This window comes from Phalaenopsis equestris, unplaced genomic scaffold (genome assembly GCF_001263595.1).
Source record: "Phalaenopsis equestris unplaced genomic scaffold, ASM126359v1 Scaffold000223, whole genome shotgun sequence".
NCBI lineage: Eukaryota > Viridiplantae > Streptophyta > Magnoliopsida > Asparagales > Orchidaceae > Phalaenopsis > Phalaenopsis equestris.
In genome coordinates, this window is record NW_018164665.1 from 1,190,850 (window position 1) to 1,210,731 (window position 19,882).

The following is a 19,882-nucleotide window of genomic DNA, read 5'->3' on the forward strand; positions in this document are numbered from 1 at the left end:
AATGCCGTATATATATATATAAATATAATATTAATTTTTTAAAAAATCTTGTTATTTTTGAAAATACCTAAAATAACGTTTAATTGTTTCTAGGTGTTTTTATGTTTATTTTTTTTAAATGAAAATTTTTCTGATTAGTTGGCTGCAAGTCACCATCATTGTGATCAACACCGTAATTACTGCCATTGCTGGCCGTTGCCTGCCCACCAGTACTATCTTGCCTTAGAATTTGATTTATTTAATATTTACTTAAAACAAAAATAATACATATTTAAGATAACGAGATATTTTGTTTCAAATCAAAATATAAATAAAATGAAACAAATGATGGAAGTTGCTCAATATAACCCCGTAAAAAATTGAATATCCTTAAATCATTTTTGTATGTCATTGTTCTATTTTAAAATTCCAGAGCAGCTCTTTCATGACCAATTGTAATTCGATTTTGATTATCGAATGAATCAAGTTTCATGGCTCCTTCCTTGAACGTTGAGCATTTTATTTGTTCTTCAAGGATTAGACACTTCTTTACATGCTTCAAGCGTTAAAAATCATCAGTTTGAAGATTTGGTATGAATATTTGTAGCATTGCTTTCTCTTTTTTTTCTCTCTCTCTTTCCTTTCATTTATTTTCTCCTACTTCCACCGCACATTCATTTTCTGCTGGGTGGTAGATCCATACGTAACACCTTGTCTTCGATCAAGCAATTTTAAATGTAAAATAAAAAAAAAAAAATGAAATTTCAATATCCAAGGATGTCGTAGTTTTCAAATTTTTAGTTGGATTATGCATTCTTTCACATTATTTTTTTCTAACTGTTATCCATATTACATTTTACTAACTGTATTGTACATCTTTTATTATTCATAATAGTACCTGATTAATTGGAATTGACTTTTTATTTGGTGAAGTTTCGTGGATGTGCTGCCAAGCTATTTTCAAACATACCTGACTTTAAGCACTCTGATGTTTTTGCTGAGAAAAATTGTTTGTTAAAGTGATCATATTGCTGGGAAGCCATGCAGCTTTGTGTGTATCTTAACTTATGTCTTTGAAAGAGCTTCTAATTTAGTTTCAATGTATTCTTTCCTGTCAGGATTATATGGAGCAAAGGTTTCGAAGTTCATAAAAGATATAGCTCTTCAAACAATATTGTTACTGTATGTAAACATGTCAGATTTTTTTTTTTTTTTTTTTTTTTTTGTTTTTTTTTTATATAGTAGAGTTATAAGAATTTAATTTATGCAGTTTTTTTTTTTTTTTTACACAAATAGGATGTCTTGATATGCAAAATGTTGAATCGTGGAAGGGAAATATTTATATGGCTTTTGGCAATTGCTATTTATTAAGAATTAATTTTTTTTTTCAGCTTATAGTTCCATTTATTTATTTTATTTTTTGATCATATCAATGCCTTTCAGTTACCATGACTAGTGCAATGTATTTTTTGAAATTAATATGTTAAATTTCCAGCCGTTGATTCCATTTTGCATCATTTTTGGCATATTAATTTTTCAGCTTTCATGAGAAAGCCATTTGATTGCATCAATTTAGTAAAATATTATGAATATGTTGTACATTATTTTGAACCTTGTGGACCGAGGAGAAAAACAAAGAAAAGAGGATTTAATCGGTGATGCGAAGCCTTGGTAAAAGGAACACGGTAAAACCTTCCCTGATAAGTAGTAAGCATAAATAAGAAGACTCGGAGAACCTCGTGACTGGAAGAAAAAGGTAAAAATCAAAATTGAGATGGTTTTCTTCCTGTACGTGGAGGTGATCCTTGTACTTAATTTGGATAAATAATGAACACATACCTTAGCAACTATTCATCGGAATGTATTTCTGATCTTACATAAATTTAGGAGAGGAATGCTTTCATTTTTCATCAAACTTTCAGTTGTGAGAAAGGAACAGAATAGAAAAGAAAAAGCCGCTTGGAAAATGATATTTTCCTTGTGCTGGACTTGGAGTTGATTCTTTCACTTTTTTTTGGATCAAGAACACATAGCACTTAGCAGCCGTTCGTTGGATCCTATCGCAGGGTTTGCTGAGCTTTTCACGATGAATTCTTCAAATTTCATTAAGCTCTAAAGTGAGAACCTTAACTCTTTATATTGTAGGAGCCAAGAGGTGTAGAAGACAAATTTATGATTACATTTAACTAAACCCTAAATAATTCATTACAACAATTGAAGTTTTCGAAGTTCAACTTATAAACTAAAATGATATGCAAATGTTAACTAAACTAGGTGCAACAAAAGGCGAAGTAAAGTTGGATAAGCCTGGGTGATATCATAACTAGTAGGATAAGTAGTGGGAAACACAAAAGTATACTTTTATTAATGCAGAGTGAAGGTTACAACACAACACAATAAAAAATTACAACACAAGCGAACACCTTTAAGGTGTATCCCAATGCCGGTGGAGGTCGGATAGGTGGATCAAGATGGTTGACAGGGGTGGCAACAACAAAGAAAGGTTGGTGACAGCAAGGGGAAGGTGCAAAACTGCAAGGCCAACAATAATGGAGGGTTGGGCAACAGGTTTGACTGCAGAACAACGAGTTGAAGGGCTGGACAACAGACTTGGAGGGGCTAGACAGTAGATGGCTTGGCTGGAAAGTGGGCTGGAGGCAGTTTGGGAAAGGGTCGAAGCTGCTAGTGACTAAGGAGAGGAGAAGGGAAGGTGTAGGAGAGAGGAAAAGGGATGATACATCACCACCTCAGAGTAGGATACAGCCGGAGCACCACCAACTTCTCGGATACAACCTTACGAAAGGGACAAGTAATCCACACAGGAAATCTGAAAGCAAACACAACAAGAACTAAACTCAGAAAAACAAGCATATAGATAGACCTAGCTTGGTGGGAAACAAGAAAGGAAATACGACAAGAAAGGAAGGAGGAGAAAAGGGCCAGTAACAATGCCACCTTCCCCAAATGTCGCTTGATTCGGGTAGGAGACATGAAAGGACAGCCGCTTGGTGCCGCCTGATGCCACTCGCCCCTTTGGATGGCTTGACCGGGCTCTTTGAACCGGCTCCTATGCCTGCCGGTTCAATCGACTGGTCTTGTTTTCCGCATCCATGCGGGAAACACCCCCACCCGCATCGGTGGGGTTGCTAGTTTTTTGGCTGTGGCCTTGTGGGTTACGAAAATAAAAGGGGTCAAGCGACTTCATCACCCTTAGGGTGGCCATAACTCTCTTTTAGGGCATAAAAGGCGCATCACTTATCTCGAATATGAGGATTTGTAGTGGTTCCACTAAAGGATGAGTTAGTGTTGATGTCTTGAAGGGACAATGATGGTCTTTTTGATCGCATAGGAATAGCTAACCTTTTCTTAGGCCTTTTCGATTGAGTTTGTTTAAACCATATTAGAAACACAAACACACAATTTTATTAATAGGGAAATAGGTTTACTACCAAAGAAAAAAAAAATAATAACATCGACATACACTACACAAGCAATACCTTTAGGGTCCGTTTGGGGCAGCTTATTTGGTGCAGCGGCTTTTTGAAAATGCATCTGACCTGTTTGGGTAAATTGCGTTTTGACAGTTTATGCGTTTTCAAAATGCTGAAAATAACGTTTTTACACCGCAAGCAACTTTCTCGCTGTAATATTTTTCCAAACAAATCAAAATTTGTAATAGCCACCGCACCTAGCTTATCAGTAGATTATTTTTAATCAGCTTATCAGCAATTTATTCAATAAGCTGCAACTGCCCCAAACAATCCCTTAAGGTGTATTCCAAGGGCGGTAGAGTTCGGCTAGGAAATACTCTATTTTGTCCAACTATATGTAAAACAAAAGTCAGTAAGACGATTTGACTATAACTTTGGGAAATCAGTGATTTTCGAGATTTCACTAGTTATCTGCCAAAAATTCTCCCCAATTATCCTTGGCGGAGGTCTTGATTTTTCAACTCTATTTTTTTAAAAAATATATTATTTTCTTCTTAATGGGTAATCAGTGGGTATGAACATTTGATGACAATCAAACCCTTAATTTCTCCTTCATATTTTAAATTAAATGCCTTCAATAGATCCATATGTAAAGACAAACCAATTTTTTTGCAATGCTCTAACTTGATATCATTCTAGATGCTGAAAAATCACTTATTCTCTACATCAGGGAAGATTTGTATTGAAAATCCTATTTCTTGGCAAATTCACAAGTCACCACACTTGTTTCCCATAATATTTGAATGACTCCTAGGTTTCGTCATGAAATTTATGGATGATTCATGTCGATTTGCTTAATGAGAGAGGGCTTGCGGTTTTTTTATAAAATTCGAGGATGAAATTTTTTGAAGTGGGGAAGATTGTGATGCCTCGCTTGATCTCGAGGAGTCAAAAGGATGGAAATGAAGTGCGGGGTCCGTAACTCAGGGGTTACTTGATCTCGAAGGACTTACCTAGAGAGTTGAACGACACGTGCAAAGGTAGAAGACAAACGAGCGCAAGCTAGAGTTTTACTGTAGCCGAAGGCGGCGATATCGACAAAGGTCTTTGTTCGTCAGACTGAAGAAATTTGCATTGTGCAAGCAATGGAGACGACATGAGAGGCTCGTGTAGAGAGTAGGTCGGATCGCGTGTAGAGGAGGAAGACATGTTCAACGTAAGTAGGCCTTGAGCGAGAGAGATATAAAGGTGAGTTTTAAGTATTTGTTATTAAAATATTTAATAAAAAAATATATCTATATATTGAATTAAAAAATATTTAAAAAATTAGGATTACATGATGTAAAATAATGAAATTTAATAGTTAAATAATGTAAAGTTAATCTTTAATTAAAGTAATAAATTAAGTAAATTTTTTTATTAATATGAATACCTATGTTTACTGTAGGCACTAATTTTAGATGAGTTGAGGTAAAGACAAATCCATGAATAAATTAGTCGACACCAAGGTGAGCATTCGTACTTTAAATTATAATATTAATTTAGTTTCTTATAAATCTGATGCACTTTGTTAGTTGCTTAGATAAAATTTACATGCTCTGTAGGTTTATTTGATCATATTAAATTGCATATTACTGATTTTGGATATGCTCAATCAATTAAATAATTCAGACTATTATATTGTATACTAAATGTTATGAAAATAAAATAATAATGAGATTTACTAGTTGAATTGCTTGCATGTGAATGTATGACTATGATGAAGCCATCTCTTTATGGTACTAGCGGAGAATCACTAAGGTACCCGTGCACGTAAATTGAAAAGCTAATTGATATTGAAGTATCTTAACTGCTATAATTTTTAGATGGTGCTTCTATGACGATTGTACAAACATAAATGATATATGAATTTTGTTGATACAATAAAATGTCTTAAATATTATGAAATATAATGAGAGATCATATTCATAAGCTAGCAAATATTTTATTACTGATTTTGTAAGAGTTTAACTGACATGCATATTATTTTTTCTTTCATTGTCCTGCTGTAATCTTGGAGTGTGAGTATTCACTGGCTATAGCTAGCTCACTATTATTTTAAATTAACATTTTAGGTTTAAATAAATTAATTAATAAAATGAGTTGTAGAAGAAAAGAAATCTATAAAATATGGGAACAATTAGAGATGAGATAAATTTAGTTGTACTATTTCAATTTACTTTCTTTAGTGACTCTAAAATGTTAATTATATAAAATGAATATAGAAAATTTTAATTCTTACCATCCAATCTTATGTACCTACCTTGGTTAATTTCAAGTTCCGGGCCGAGTCGTGACAGTAGGGCACAGAACCCACCAACTAAGGGCAATTTAGACTTGTCTTTTTTGATGAATATCCCACTAGAAGGATCCTTCAATTATATTGGGTCGACTACGTTCACTAAGTAAATCAAGTATCATGATATATGGCATGTAGGAATTACATAATCTTGATCGAGTTTTTCATCATTCTTTCACACCACCACGCTTTGTAAATTGGTAACTTCTCTTAATTTAAAATAAAATTTCTGCTTTACTTGAAACAATTAGTGTATTAATGCTTAATTTTAATCGGAAGTTCTCTCTCATTGTCGAAAGGTGTAATTAAAGAGGGTGGATTTAAGGGTGCTGGGCCATTTGGAATGATTGTCTTTGGTTTCTAATCAAAAAACAAATTATTACTCTTGGATCTTATATTTTGTTTGTTTAAGTTGTCAAGAAGATTAGATCTAAATCTCTTTTGCTGATGTTAAAATTTGCATTCTTGTTTAAACAATGCATCTTTGAATGCTTTTTATTTATTCTTCTTTTGGTCGACATTTATTTAGAGAGTCACTTCTTTTTAATGATTTGATTTGATTCTTGAATATTGTTACGTTAACTTTGAGAAGCGGTTTGCTTCCTCTTTGTATATCCTCAGTTGCTGCCTTCCTTTATTTGTGTGCAGTTGAAGAAAATTCTCTCTTTTCTGTTATTTTGTAATGATTTTCCGGAAAAATCTTTAAACATCAAATGCAGGCTTGCTGGTGTCGCATGGATGCTTTCCCTGATGCACTTCTTTGTGTTCTAGAAATCAATAACTTATCAGTATACTATGTATCTGGTGAGTGATGTTTCAAATAAAACACATGTTTCTTCAGAAAAGTTCATCTTAAACTTTGGCATTTAATTTATACAACTGAAACGAGCTTCCATTTTTTTGCATTGCACTTTTTTTTCTCATTAATCTGGTCCTTCTAGTCTTTTTGTCTTTTCAACTGGGATGAATACATTCTGTCAAAAGTTATTCTGCATTTCATATTCACAGTTTGTTAATTCATTCGCAGTGAAGATCAAGTAGTAATTCATATTATTTTTTAGGCGAGGTTATCTGCATTCCTCTTCCATATACCATCACGAACATCTGGCCCACTCCATTTGGTTTACTTCTACAAAAGTCGACAGATGAACACCGTTCGGTAAAAACTTCTAGTTCAATAGTATATGCAAGAGATACTGGTCGTGCGCCAAAGGATTATCGCAGCCGGCGCTACACTGCAAATCAGCATAATTACCTTGAACCAATTGTCAAGGAAGTTGGTGCTTCATTATCATCACACTTGATTTTGAAGCATCCTATGGGCGAACTGCAGGTGCATATCTTGTTGGGGCATTTACATACATACCACTCAATTTTTTATGTATTTACATATCTAACACCTAAACTTCAATTTTTTACATTTATACCACTGAAATCTTCTATATCACATAAAAAATACCACTATTTTAAGTTTTAAAAAGTGAATTACACTTTCATGCATAGACAATGTGACATACTTGTAAAATTTAAAGTTTAGTTGTTAGATACGTAAATACATAAGAATTGTGTGGTACGCATGTAAATCTTCCTATCTTTTATTAGGCTTATTTCATACGACTTTTTTGTTGTCTTATTAGAACTTGAACTTCAAGCTATCACTTCTTTGATTTGCTTGTTTTCCTTTTGTTTTGAATAAAATCTTGAACGGCAAGTTTCTGGCTGCTTTTCTCTTTATTTCTAATTCATGATTTCTGTCTATTTTACTATAATTTGTCTTGTTTTGATACACGATCTCTTAATAGGCCTACTGATTAGAACTTTCTATCTTCGTAACCTGATCATTTTGGCAAGCATTATGGTGTAATATAGTTATGGAGCTTTTTAACAACATAGAAATACCAAGTTTTGTACAGTCTTTTCTATTTATTTGGAGAATGCATGGCCGAGGGTTAGGCATCTCTGTAAGAATTGGAGCATGCCCCTTATCTCTAGTAAATATCATTCTTATGTTTTACATTATGGTTTCCTAAGTGTGGAAAAAATATACCAATCAGGGATCACAAAGACTTTGGTCGACGGGACCATGAGATCTTGATCGAATTTGCCATCATTCCCCCCACCATCTGGTTTAAGCTCCAATTGATATTGGAGTTAACCCAAACCAAAGTAGAAATGAAATTATTATTGCCGAAATTTAGAAGGGATTACAACCAAATACACTTGCAATAAGAAAACAACAACACAAACACAAAACACCTCTGAGGGCGAGGATCAACAGTGGTGGGAAGCAGGTCAAGGTAGTGGAAAAGGAGAGCGAGAGGTGATAGAGAGGTTTGACGATAGTGAGTGGAAGGTGATTTGGTGGCTTGGCAGTAGGTTGGAGACTGTGGAGGTTGCGAAAGCTAGCCGAAAGTGGATTGGGCCAACCAAACAACTAGCGGTGGAGTGCGGGATGGTGCAATAGCAAGGTAGGAGGCTGAGAGGAGGTAAAGGAGGGCGTTGGGATGGCTGGGACAATGATGACAACAATATGAAGGATTGAAACCATAGAGAGGCTGTGAGCGGGCTGCCTTCGGGATGATGACAACAAGGAGAAGGGTCAGCGGCAAGGGCAACAAATTGGGAGGGGAGGTGGTCGACAATGTAGGAAAACAGTAACGTGATTGTTTGCCAGTGGCTTCAACAAGTACGAAGGCTGTGGCGGCAACTGCGGGAGGGTTGCGGAGGGATGGGAAGGTTGAGGATAATCACCATCTCAGATGATATATAGCTAGGATATCACTTGTCTTTGTATACAACCCTAGAAGGGAAAACCTGGACACTAACGACTGTCCTGATAGAAATCTGAGCCAAAATTGAAAACCTAAAAGAAAAAATTACATATATAAGCCCTAGATGACTAGATTTGGATCCGACTTTTTAGAGTAGGCGTTAATCGTCTGTGGGAGAGCCGATTGGCCCTTCTAGGTATGGACTGGTTTAGTCTAGATGAAGGACATTGCAGGAGAAGCCCAACGCTCCCATACACCCCACGTGCAGTACTAGACGACGCGTCTGTGCCGTCCTTGACGTGACTGCATCAGTCTCTCGGGGTTGGGGGAGATTCAACTTCATTCATCATAGCTTCTATCTGCACGTTCAAAGTAGCGAAGGTTTTGTAATCTCCCGAGGTTGGAGGTCTTTGACTACAGTCCAAGAAGCATCTGGATCCCACTAGCGACTACATTGTCCCCTAAAACACCTGAGGAGTTTTCTCCACTTGAGAGCATGAATCCTTATATATCTAACTTTGTGGGTTTACATTCCTGAACTAAGTTGGGATGTCATGTTATAGATATTCTGCTGAATCCTCCGAAAGTAACTCATGGTTGGTTCAACCTGATCTAAAGTGAAGGTAACCTGAACCTCCTAAATGGCGGCCATGACGATAATATATCGATCATGATGTCTTTAAATGTTCTCTGACGTGAAAGTCCCATGTATGGAATCTACATCTTAATACTATCATCCTCTATCATCATCAAAACTAATCTCACCGACGTTGGCAATGACTTCTGTGATCTCAGACTCTGATGAAAGAATAAGTGTTCCTGCAACCATCATGTCAAGTTTTGCGGTCATACTGCTTCGATTTCTATGGCAAAAGGTGACAGACATCCATGGGCACCACGTCGCACCTCACTTGATCCTACAACTAGTTTCCAATAAAAAAGCTCTACTAGACACCTCTAGTCAATGCTGTCACTATTCTCCTTCTTCAGTCTCGTCAGAGAATACGACCGGGAATGTCTCTGAGTTGTGAGGCTCAATTTCTCCGCAATCTAAGTAGACGCCACATTCTTGCCGTTCCCTCCATCGATGATGAGAATGCATACTTTTCTTTCATAGTGCAACGAGTGTATAATATGTTTTGGCAAAACCACTACGGTTCCCTCGTATCCTCAGTTTTTTGAACCCGTCGAATCACGAGCAACTCGCCCTCATCTGGCGGAGGATTATACACTTAACCTTGTCCTTCAGCTCCCTCCTCATTGCTGACCTCCTCCACGACTCCCTGCTTGGTAAAAGGCACGACTCTTCGGGCAGCTGGATTTGATGTGCCCAAATCTATAACATCTAAAGCGTTTTAGGGCAGGAACTGTAGTAGGCATGCTACTCTTCTAGTGCTTCTTCTCACTCGTGGTGGCTTTGTCCTTATTCGATTCAGTTTGCTCATCTTTTTGAGGCGTGCTTCTACTGACATCTCCAACTGCGGGCGGATACCTGAATGGTGTTGGTTGCTTGCTCCATTATTGTTGTCTCTCCATCTTCTGGGATAAGGTTTGAACATCTCTCAACGACTAATAAAACTGCAGCCACACAACGTTGTTGATACCTGGATTCAGGCACCCTAGATATTGGGCTATGAAAATTTTCTCTTGCTCAAGTAACTCGCATTTCATCTGCACCTGGTTAAACTGCGTTGTGAACTTCTCTACTGTAGCAGCTGGAGTCTCAAATACTGGCAGTAATGAGGAGCCAAGTATTTTCTCTGCTTCAATTTCCTCAACTTCTCCCATCAAGTAATCTTGTCATTGCCTTCTCTTTTTTTCAACTTGATGGCCCCAAAATTGACCCTTTTATCCTCTGTCATTTTGTACTCGAAGAATCTCTCATTTGCTTTAGATCATCTGATGAAATCGACGGGATCCATACCTCTATTGAATTATGACAGTTCAATCTTTATTTTGAAATTTCTGTGTCCTCCATATGTTGCCTCCTCTCTTGGCCTTCCTCGATACAAAATTCGTAAACATCGGGGCCTGTCCTCCGCATCATCGAAGTCCTTCATAGTGGAGAGGTTTCAATTCTCGTCTTATTCTACTCTTCATCTCTTTCTGTCAGAATTGAGGGTAATTTTCCCTGAGTCCTGTCATCGATCTCCGTGAGCCTATGCTGGAAGCGTCCTTTCTCTCGTTATATTTCGTAACGGGCGAGTTCGAGCATATATCTCCTTGGTGGCATGATTAGGGTTTGGTTTGTGGAATTGGAAGAGTGTATTTGAGGGCAGGAAGAAAATATGTTGGAATGGAGAAGGTTTGGGTATGATAGATGCTAGAAAACTCTAGGATATGACTAGATTAGGCTAGAGCTGATACCAAATGATACCGGAGTTAATCCAAACTACAATAGGAATGAAAGTACTTGCTGAAATTCAAATGAAATTACAAACAAAGACACTTGCAATAAGAAGATAATGAGATAACACAAAAGTCCCCCTTGGGCAAGGATCGGCTGTGGCAGACTGCATGTCGAGGTAGTGGAAATGGAGCGCGGGAGGTGATACAGAAGCTTAACGGCAGTGAGCAGAAGGTAGTTTGGTGGTCGGGCAACAGAGTGGAAGGGTGCGACATCAAGCCAGAAGTGGATTGGGCCGACAAGGTAGCAAGCGGGGGAGTGCGGGAGGGTGCAAGAACAAGCAGGGAGGCTGAGATTAGGTAAAGGAGGGTGCTGGGATGTTTAGGATAGTGATGGTAGCTATAGGGAGGGCTGGAATTGCGGAAAGGCAACGAACATATTGTCCTCAGGTTGATGACTTGAAGGGGAAGGGTCCGCGACAAGAGACAACAGATTGGGAGGGGAGGGGAGGTGGCCGGTACTGCAGGAAAACAATAACATGGCTATTCTTTGATGGTTGCTACAAATACGACAACAACAACAACAACGAGAGGGTTGCAACGGGTTGGAAGGACGAGGATAATCACCACCTCGGATGTGTTACAAGCAGAGCATCACTAGACATCAGATACAACCGTAGAAGGGAAATCCTGGACGCCGAAGACTGTCCTGACCGAAATCTGAGCCAAAATTGAAAACCTAAAAGTAGAAATCACATATATAAGCATTAGATAATCAAGATTAGCTCCTCAGATGGAATGGAGGCATCAATCCTTCGTGGGAGAGTCGTTCAACACTTTCGAGTTTGGAGCGTTTTGGTCTAGACGAAGTACGCTGTGGGAGAAGCTCGCAACTTTCCCTACACTATGCCCGTTTTATTACATGGCCCGTCAGCGCCATGCTTGACATGCCTGCTTCACGAAGTGATTGATTTTGTGATTTAAAATGTGTTTCTGTTACTATTATCTACTGATTATTCAGTGTTAAATGACTATCCATAATTGAAAGTGCTTTCGTGTTATCAGGAGGGATAATTAACCATAGGGACTTGTGCCCGCGGGAAACTTCAAATACCAGATCAAAACGTTCTTACAAAATGAGGGTTAAATCTCTGGGCTTATGTCTTATTGATACCATATTTAACTCTAATTATAATAGAAAAGCAAATATCATTACTTGAAACAACCAAGTTGTTACAATCAACACTTGAAAGGAAAAATGTACAACACGAAACCTGAAATCGGAAATAGTAACAAACATGATATAAATAATCAAACTTGGGTGGGATCTCAGCTTGGTATTGGTGATCGGTAAGGGTTTGACCCTCTGATGAGGTAGCAAGGAGTGGGTGAAGGCTGTAAGGCGTGATGATAAGAAAAGGGGTGAACACCGACAACGGTTGGGAGGAGTTGCGGTAAGGGCAACAAACTGAAAAGAGAGAAATGTATGGCTGGGTTGCTGGAACAACAAAAAAACAACATAACAAGGCTATTTTCGGGCAGTTGCAGTGAGGGGGAATGTTGGCGGAAGCAACGGGGGATGTGAGGAACTGCAGGATAATAAGAAGACGGTTTTCTAGGGTGAATGCGACAATGACACGTGGTTGGATTTGGGAAGCTACAGGGAAAACTACAAGGTACAACTGTTTGGGGGTGGCTGCTGCAATGGAGGGCGGTCGGGAGTGACGTGGAGAGAATGTGGAAAGGGATACAGAGAGAGATAAAGCCGGAGCACCAGTCAAACTCGCGGATACTGACCTTGAAGTGACAAATGGACACCGACGAGTGTCCTGCCAGAAGTTTGAACCAAAACTGATTTCCACATCCTAATAAAACACATATATAGAAAATAACTAAAAAACAATGAAAGAATATTGAAAAGAAGCCATAAGAAAGGAAAATGGGTCTGTTTCAGCTCGTTTCTCGTGGCAAAATCCCACTACACTGTAGCAACAACAGTATCGTGCCCACGGTAAGCTCTCACATCACTTATCTACTATTCCATTTGTCTTCTTAAAATTAAACCCTCTCAAGCTCTGCCAACAATACAAATAAAAATAATAGAGAGTCCAGGGTGGTTGAAATTTTCAAAGCTCACATTTTATACAGAATATTTGACATTTTTAATGGGAATTCCAAAATATGTAATACACATTTTTAAATGTTAAAAGTCTAATCTAAATATAAAAATGCAACGTTAAATGTATACAATATCAGGTATTAATTTGGAGATGTTAAGGCTTAATGTGATTTATATATATAAATAAGTTAATAATTAAAATTAATTTATTAACAGTTAATTCAAAATTTGTTAATGTTGAAATTTTTATTAAATTCTAAATATAATAATATGATAAACATGAAAAAAAAGGACAATATGTCAAATATTAAATTTAATTTTAAGTATCAATAACAATTTAATTATGTGATACATACATAGATACATATATATGTACATACATACAACATGCATGCATGCACACAAATACACATAGATAGCAACACACATACAAACTCTTACAAATACAAATACATTTAATTCAATTTTAGGATTCTAGTTCAAACATGAGCATGTTTATTGATATAGTTCATTTCTTTTTGATACTAATTGGAGTTGCTAAGGTACACCCTAAATGTAAACTAAAAAATAATATTGATATGGACGTATCATAATCGGTGCAATTTAGACTATGCTCTTATGATAGGGAGTGTATGTGCGCGCGCGTAAAAATATAGTTATGGAAATTTTATAGTACAATATAATAAATTTAACATGTATGAGTATTTTGATTGATGTGCGTATGATTTCATTTTTCATTAGTTATTGTAGTCTAGAAATATGAGCATTCCCTTGCTTTTTGATAGTTCACAAAAATATTAACATTTTAAGGTTTAAGAGTCAATATATAAAATAATTGTCAGAAGGGAGAATGTTTACAGAAGGCACGATCAACATGGACAAATGTAATTTTTTTTAGAATGTTTACTTTTCAGTTGATTTGAAATTAATTTCATTAATTGCTGTTTAGATTATTTGGTTGATTATAGTAAGTGGTTAGTGATAATATTAGAAATAGAAAATTTGAAATTTATTGTCCGACTCTCTGTTCTTGGCTTGGAAAGTGCAACCCTTGGGCTATGTAGTAACAAAATTTTTGCAATTAATGCCAAAATCTTTAGGTGGTGTTTTGTCTTATGTTATTATCCACTTTTCAAAAATTTGACCTCTTGCGAAGGGTCTCTCAGAAGAGCGATATGTGAATTTTTATAGAAATTTGTTAAATTCCATGGATCGTGGTCATGATCTGACGAAAGGCATACGCCAAACTGGATCTCAGTGGTTTGGCACCACAAGGGTTCAACCCTGCATTTTTTTTTGGTTCCTGGCTTTAAAATTCTACACTGAATTTTTACAAACTTCATTATCCCTTATCGTTCTTTTTTTATCGACTTTGCAGTGGATTGAAGGAAAGTTAATTAATGTTATTGTATTTACTCAACTATGTTATGTTGGCTACATTTAGAAAATTTTTCTTAAGCTTGTAATTTACCGTAACAATTCCAGTCCTACTGTCCCGAGTGACGGTGAATTTAAGAGTGTTTGAATTATCCTGACAAGCTTGTTTACTGGTTTGTTTGCTTCTTATAGCCTTTGCTATATTTCTGATAATTGGCAGACTTTTAATACCAACGATTCTTGTCTTTCATGACAACTTTGAAGAGGTGGGTTTACTCATCTATTCCATCCATTAGACTGTCATTTCTTTGCTCTTCTTATAGCTATTAGTTGCTGGCTAAGTTAGGTGCTAACAATTTGAAAGTGTTTGGTTTGATTATTCACATCTAATAGCAATATGCTAAGCTAATGCTGTTTTTGACATATTCTAACTTGGTAAGCAAGTTTAGTCGAGTTGAAGCAACACTTGGCTTGTGGCGGTTATGCCGGACTCAAAAAACTTGATTTTGATAAAACTATTTTAAAAAATTATGGATTAGCAAAAAAACATTTTTTTATTATAGGAATATTAAATTTAGTTAAAGTATTAATAAATGTAATCGAGTTAACTCGACGGGCTCTCGAGTCGAGTTAGCCTAAGCTCCAGCTTGTGACTCTAGAGCTCGACTCTTGTGCTCGTTAACGAGTTGAGTTTGAACCGGCTTGCTAGCTTGCTCGGCTCACTTACACTCCTAATTCTAACCAAGTGACACCTTGTTTGCACGGTTTATCAGTTATCAAGCATTTTCACTTTTATGGCAGGCAACTTATATCGAAGAAAGGGGAAAATTGACCGTAATGAAGGATTATGAGGAGAGGACAATATGGACAAGCGATGTGATACCATTGATGACATCATACAATAAAGGTTGCCTCTTTTAGCATCTTTTCCTGAATCTATAATGTTTGAAGTATTTATTACAGTTACATTTGGATTGCAGATAGGTTGCAGCACTCTGTCTGGCTTGTTGAAGCTGCAGATAACTGCAACAATGTTGATGCTGGTACCTTGACTGAGCAAAGTCCAAGTGATTTTTGCCCGCAAAAGTTCTCCCTTCGAAGGATATGGCAAGGAAAATGTTCTCAATTTGCTGCTAGTAAGGTTGTACTAACTGTTTAATTTATTTTTTGGGGGCATATACATACATGCCACCCAATTCATATGTATTTACATATTAACACCCAAAATTTTCTTTTTAACATTTATACCACCCAAAATTTTCATATCACATAAAATACCATCATTTTAACTTTTAAAAAGTAAAATACATATTTTCATGCATAGTTAAGATGTCATGTATGTAAAAAATGAAGTCTAGGTGTAGGATGCGTAAATACATAGGAATTGAGTAGTATGTATGTAAATATTCCTATTTTTTCACAGAATATTTTTCTTGTATTAAATGTTTCTGTTGCATTACTTGTGTTAGATACGCAAAATATAAGTAAATACTTTTCTTAATCCGTTTAATCATAGTCCACTCAGCTTGTTCTGTCTAAAATTTATTGGTTTTGTTTAACATAAAATAAAGAGATTTTCTTATCAGAGAAAAGGGAATTGACGCTTATATATATTATGGTCATTCATTACAAGGTTTTGAAATTAGAAAAGCTTAGGTAGGCATCTTTTCTTATTTTTCATTTGTAGGAGTAACGCTTGACCTGCAGAGGTGATTGAGAATGGTTTAGTTATGCTAAACTTCTGATGTTTAATTGGAGATAGCTTTTATACAAACTTATGATAAACTTTTGGTGCTAAACTTGGTATGCCTAATTATTATTTTTATTTTTTCCTAAGGTAAATGCACTTTCTGATCCGATAAAGGGGACTAACACTTTTATATATTTTGGTCATTCATTGTTAAGGTTTGAACTTATGAATACTTAGGTAGGCATATATTTTGATTTTAATTTTGTAGCAGTAATGCTTTACATGTAAAGGTGATTGAAAATGGTTTATTTCTGCAAAACTTTTGATATTTAGTTAAAGATATGGCCATCAATAAACCTTTATACTCATGGATTGCAAGATTCTGTTGAATTTGACGAGCACCACACAGTGTAAAAGATATTTAGATGAAACAACATACTCTGTAACTTACACATGCTTTATATCAGCAAACAGAACTAAAAGCGAATCCAGGGTCATCACATCATCTCAGTTTATAACAAAAAAAGGTGAAGGTAAGATTGCAACTTTCAATTACAGAGGATAACAAGCAAAGGCAAGAATGAACATAATGGTAAGTTTGCTATATAAGCAGTTATTATAATAGCAAGCAAATCAATCTTTTATCTTAAGTCTTCTTAAATGATTGAGTATTAGATAAAAGTCAAAAGTGAATTTACGGCAGATGATAAACAGTGTACATCTCATTACCAAACATATATTTACAGTGAATTGACGAGAAAAATAGCCACGTGCTTGAGAATAGGGCGATAAGTTGGAGAGACAAACTTGCATTAACCTTCTTCCTCTTATCTTCTGTGCTCACATTTAAGAGAACCAAGAGAGTCAAAAATACAATTACATAGAGCGCAGAATGGGAAATGCTAGAAAGAAAATCATAATCAACTTATAATATTTCCATCTCTCTACAGACAATGTGAAATGTAAGATCCATCACACTGGAACAACTTCTTTGGTTTTTCGCTCCTTCAAACTTGTGCAAAGTGTGGAAGTATTGCTTTGCACTATGCTGCTCTTAAAACTCACGCCTGCTTGTGCACTTCAAAATCCATTAAAATAAGACAATTTTAAAATTAATTATTAGGGAAATTTACATACTGACGTGGGTCCGTTCGGCCAGCGGGCAATTCACGCCCATCGACCGGACTTGATCTGTTGAACTAGCCCAGCGCCCCTGCTGGACCGCCGGTTCAATCCCACTTAAAAAGACGCGATCACCCCCGCTCATCTTCCGCGATCCTTCCTTTCCCTTGCCCTAACACACACCTCCTCCTAGCTATTGCAATCCTCCCATTCTTCGCCTCTTTCCTTCTCAAGATTTTACCTTTGTGGTCTTCCCTTCCTCCGCTATTTATGCCTGTCTTTTGTTTAGGTCAGGACAGTTTTTGCTTGTTGACTTTTCCGGTTCCAGGTGATCCCCCTGGGGGCTTTCCCCTCGTTCGAGGCTGTATCCTTTGACGGCGTGGTGCGACAACTGTATCTCGCCATGGTGGTGTGTATCTCTGCTTTACCCTGTTCTCTCGACATCACCCTCCACTGCTGCTACCCTTCTAGCTTCTTCCGCTGGCTGTTCGATCCTCCCAATCTTACTGTAGTAGCTCCACCCCTTCCCATCATCCATCTAGTCAGTCATCGGGTCCCTTGAATTTTCCCAGACCGTCAGCTTCTCCAAGTTCTCCTAACACCACTCCAATCACCGCCGGTCACACCGACATCCGTCCAGTCGTTGCCAACTCTTCACTAGCCTCCCCGGTGACTTCTCAACTGCTCGCTGATGTGCTCCAGGACTGCTTCTGATATGTGCTTAGTTTATTTTCCGCATTGCTCGATTTCATGTCTGTCTTAGTGTTGTTTTGCACTGCTGCTTATGTATTCTTTTTACTGCTTATGCATTCTTACTTGCTAAGAGTCGTCCTTTTACTTATGAAGACCACCTAAATTTGTTTCACCGCGACGATGAATATCGCCCATGCCGCTTTGGCATTCACTATCAATGGACTTGCGAATTCGACGGAAGTATGAACCTCGACAATTTCATTGACTGGTTGCAAGTGATTGAGCACATTTTTGATTATAAGAAGCTTCCAGAGGACAAACGAGTTAAGCTTGCAACTATCAAACTAAAGAAAAACACGCCGTTATGGTGGGACGGCTTGCAACGATCGCGACTACTCGATAAGATCACTAAGTGGGACAACATGAAGAAACCGATGCAAAGGAAATATCTTCTTCCCCTCTATCGCCGGGACATGTTCATCCAACTCCCCAACCTACAACAGCGTGGTCTATCAGTTGAGGAATTCACGACACAATTCAATCATCTACAGATGAAGTGTGATCTGGTCGAACAAGAGGAGCACACAATAACCCACTATCTCTGGGATTTAAAAACTACCATTAGTAATATTGGTTAACGCCAGCTCTACTAGACGCTAAGCGATGTTCTGACTCTCGCATTAAATGTAGAACGACAACAGAAGCAAACGAAATCTCAAAACTCCTTATGCTAGCAGTCTACATACAAACCATCACCTCAAATCACATACAACAACAAAACCACGACTGAAGCTGGCAAGTCACTACCAGGAAGCATGAAAACCACTCCGAGCAGCACGAAACCCGAAAGAAAAAGTTCCCTCAAGATAATTCCTGCACGAAAATGTGTTAGGTGCCACAGGTAGAGCCACATCGCTGCCAATTACCCCACAACTTGCATTGTCTCATTTACTGAAGAAGGCGCCGACGAAGATCGAGAAAGTTGAGGAAACCCAATCCGAGTCCCTGGTGATGAATGCGAACTATTAGTCATACGAAGGGTCTTTCAGTCTGAATCCGACAAAGATCCGTCATGGCTACGACATAGCACCTTTCGCTTCACATGCACCGTCAAGGGTAAAATTTGCAGTTTAATCATCGATGGTGGTAGCTGTGAAAATGTAGTATCCACCATAATGGTTAAGAAGCTAGGTTTAGCCACACAAAAAACATCGACAATCATACTCTCTCACCTAGCTCAAAAAGGGGAACGAGATTCACTTTGATCAACAATGCCTAGTTGAATTCACCATCGACAACCAACTACAAGAGCAAGTGTGGTGTGATGTAGCCCCGATGGACGCATTTCACACCTTTCTAGGGAGATCATGCAATTCAACCGGAAAACATAGAACGATGGCTTCAAAAAAACCTACACATTCAAGAAGGATGGAAAAAGCATCATGCTATTGCTTGTAAAAGATGTGCGGGCCTTGGCTGACATCGAAGACGCATTAATCTCACGAGCCACCTTCTAGGACGTAACGACCAAGATGATGAGATACACACATAACTTAAACCACTCATACAAGAGTTCCAAGCTGTCATGTCCAATGATTTTCCAGACGGATTACCTCCACTATGGGACATCGAACAAGCAATTGACCTTGTACTAGGTTCAAAACTACCAAATAGACCCACATACTTATTATGACTTGTAGAGTACGAGGAAGTCCAACGTCAAGTCCAGGATCTTGTTAAGAGAGGCTTGGTACGCGAAAGCATCAGTCCATGTGATGTCCCCACTCTCATCATACCCAAGAAAGATGGCTCCTAGCAGATGTGCATTGATATTCGTGCCATAAATAAAACTATAATCAAATATCGCTTTTCCATACTTTGACTCGACGATCATTCATCTCAATCGTATGGTGTCACCTTCTTCTCAAAAATTGACCTACAAAGTGGTTACCACCAAATCAAAATGTGACTGAGAGATAGGGCTGTAAACGAGCCGAGCTTGAGCGAGCTCAGGCT

The 19,882-nt window shown here is 37.5% G+C and overlaps 1 protein-coding gene across 8 annotated transcripts in view; it reads left to right on the forward strand.

Moving 5' to 3' along the window:
- Positions 1-19,882, forward strand: part of LOC110023194 (anaphase-promoting complex subunit 1) — a 160,504-nt gene that overhangs the window by 10,006 nt on the left and 130,616 nt on the right. For 6 of the 8 annotated variants that reach the window (XM_020722477.1, XM_020722480.1, XM_020722481.1 and 3 more), the window contains exons 3-7: positions 1,098-1,161; positions 6,468-6,552; positions 6,810-7,081; positions 15,163-15,268; positions 15,342-15,502. In XM_020722477.1, coding sequence (XP_020578136.1) covers positions 1,098-1,161; positions 6,468-6,552; positions 6,810-7,081; positions 15,163-15,268; positions 15,342-15,502 — 688 coding nt within the window. The remainder of the gene's footprint in view (positions 1-1,097; positions 1,162-6,467; positions 6,553-6,809; positions 7,082-15,162; positions 15,269-15,341; positions 15,503-19,882) is intronic. The other 2 variants (XM_020722482.1, XM_020722484.1) reach the window with 1 other exon arrangement.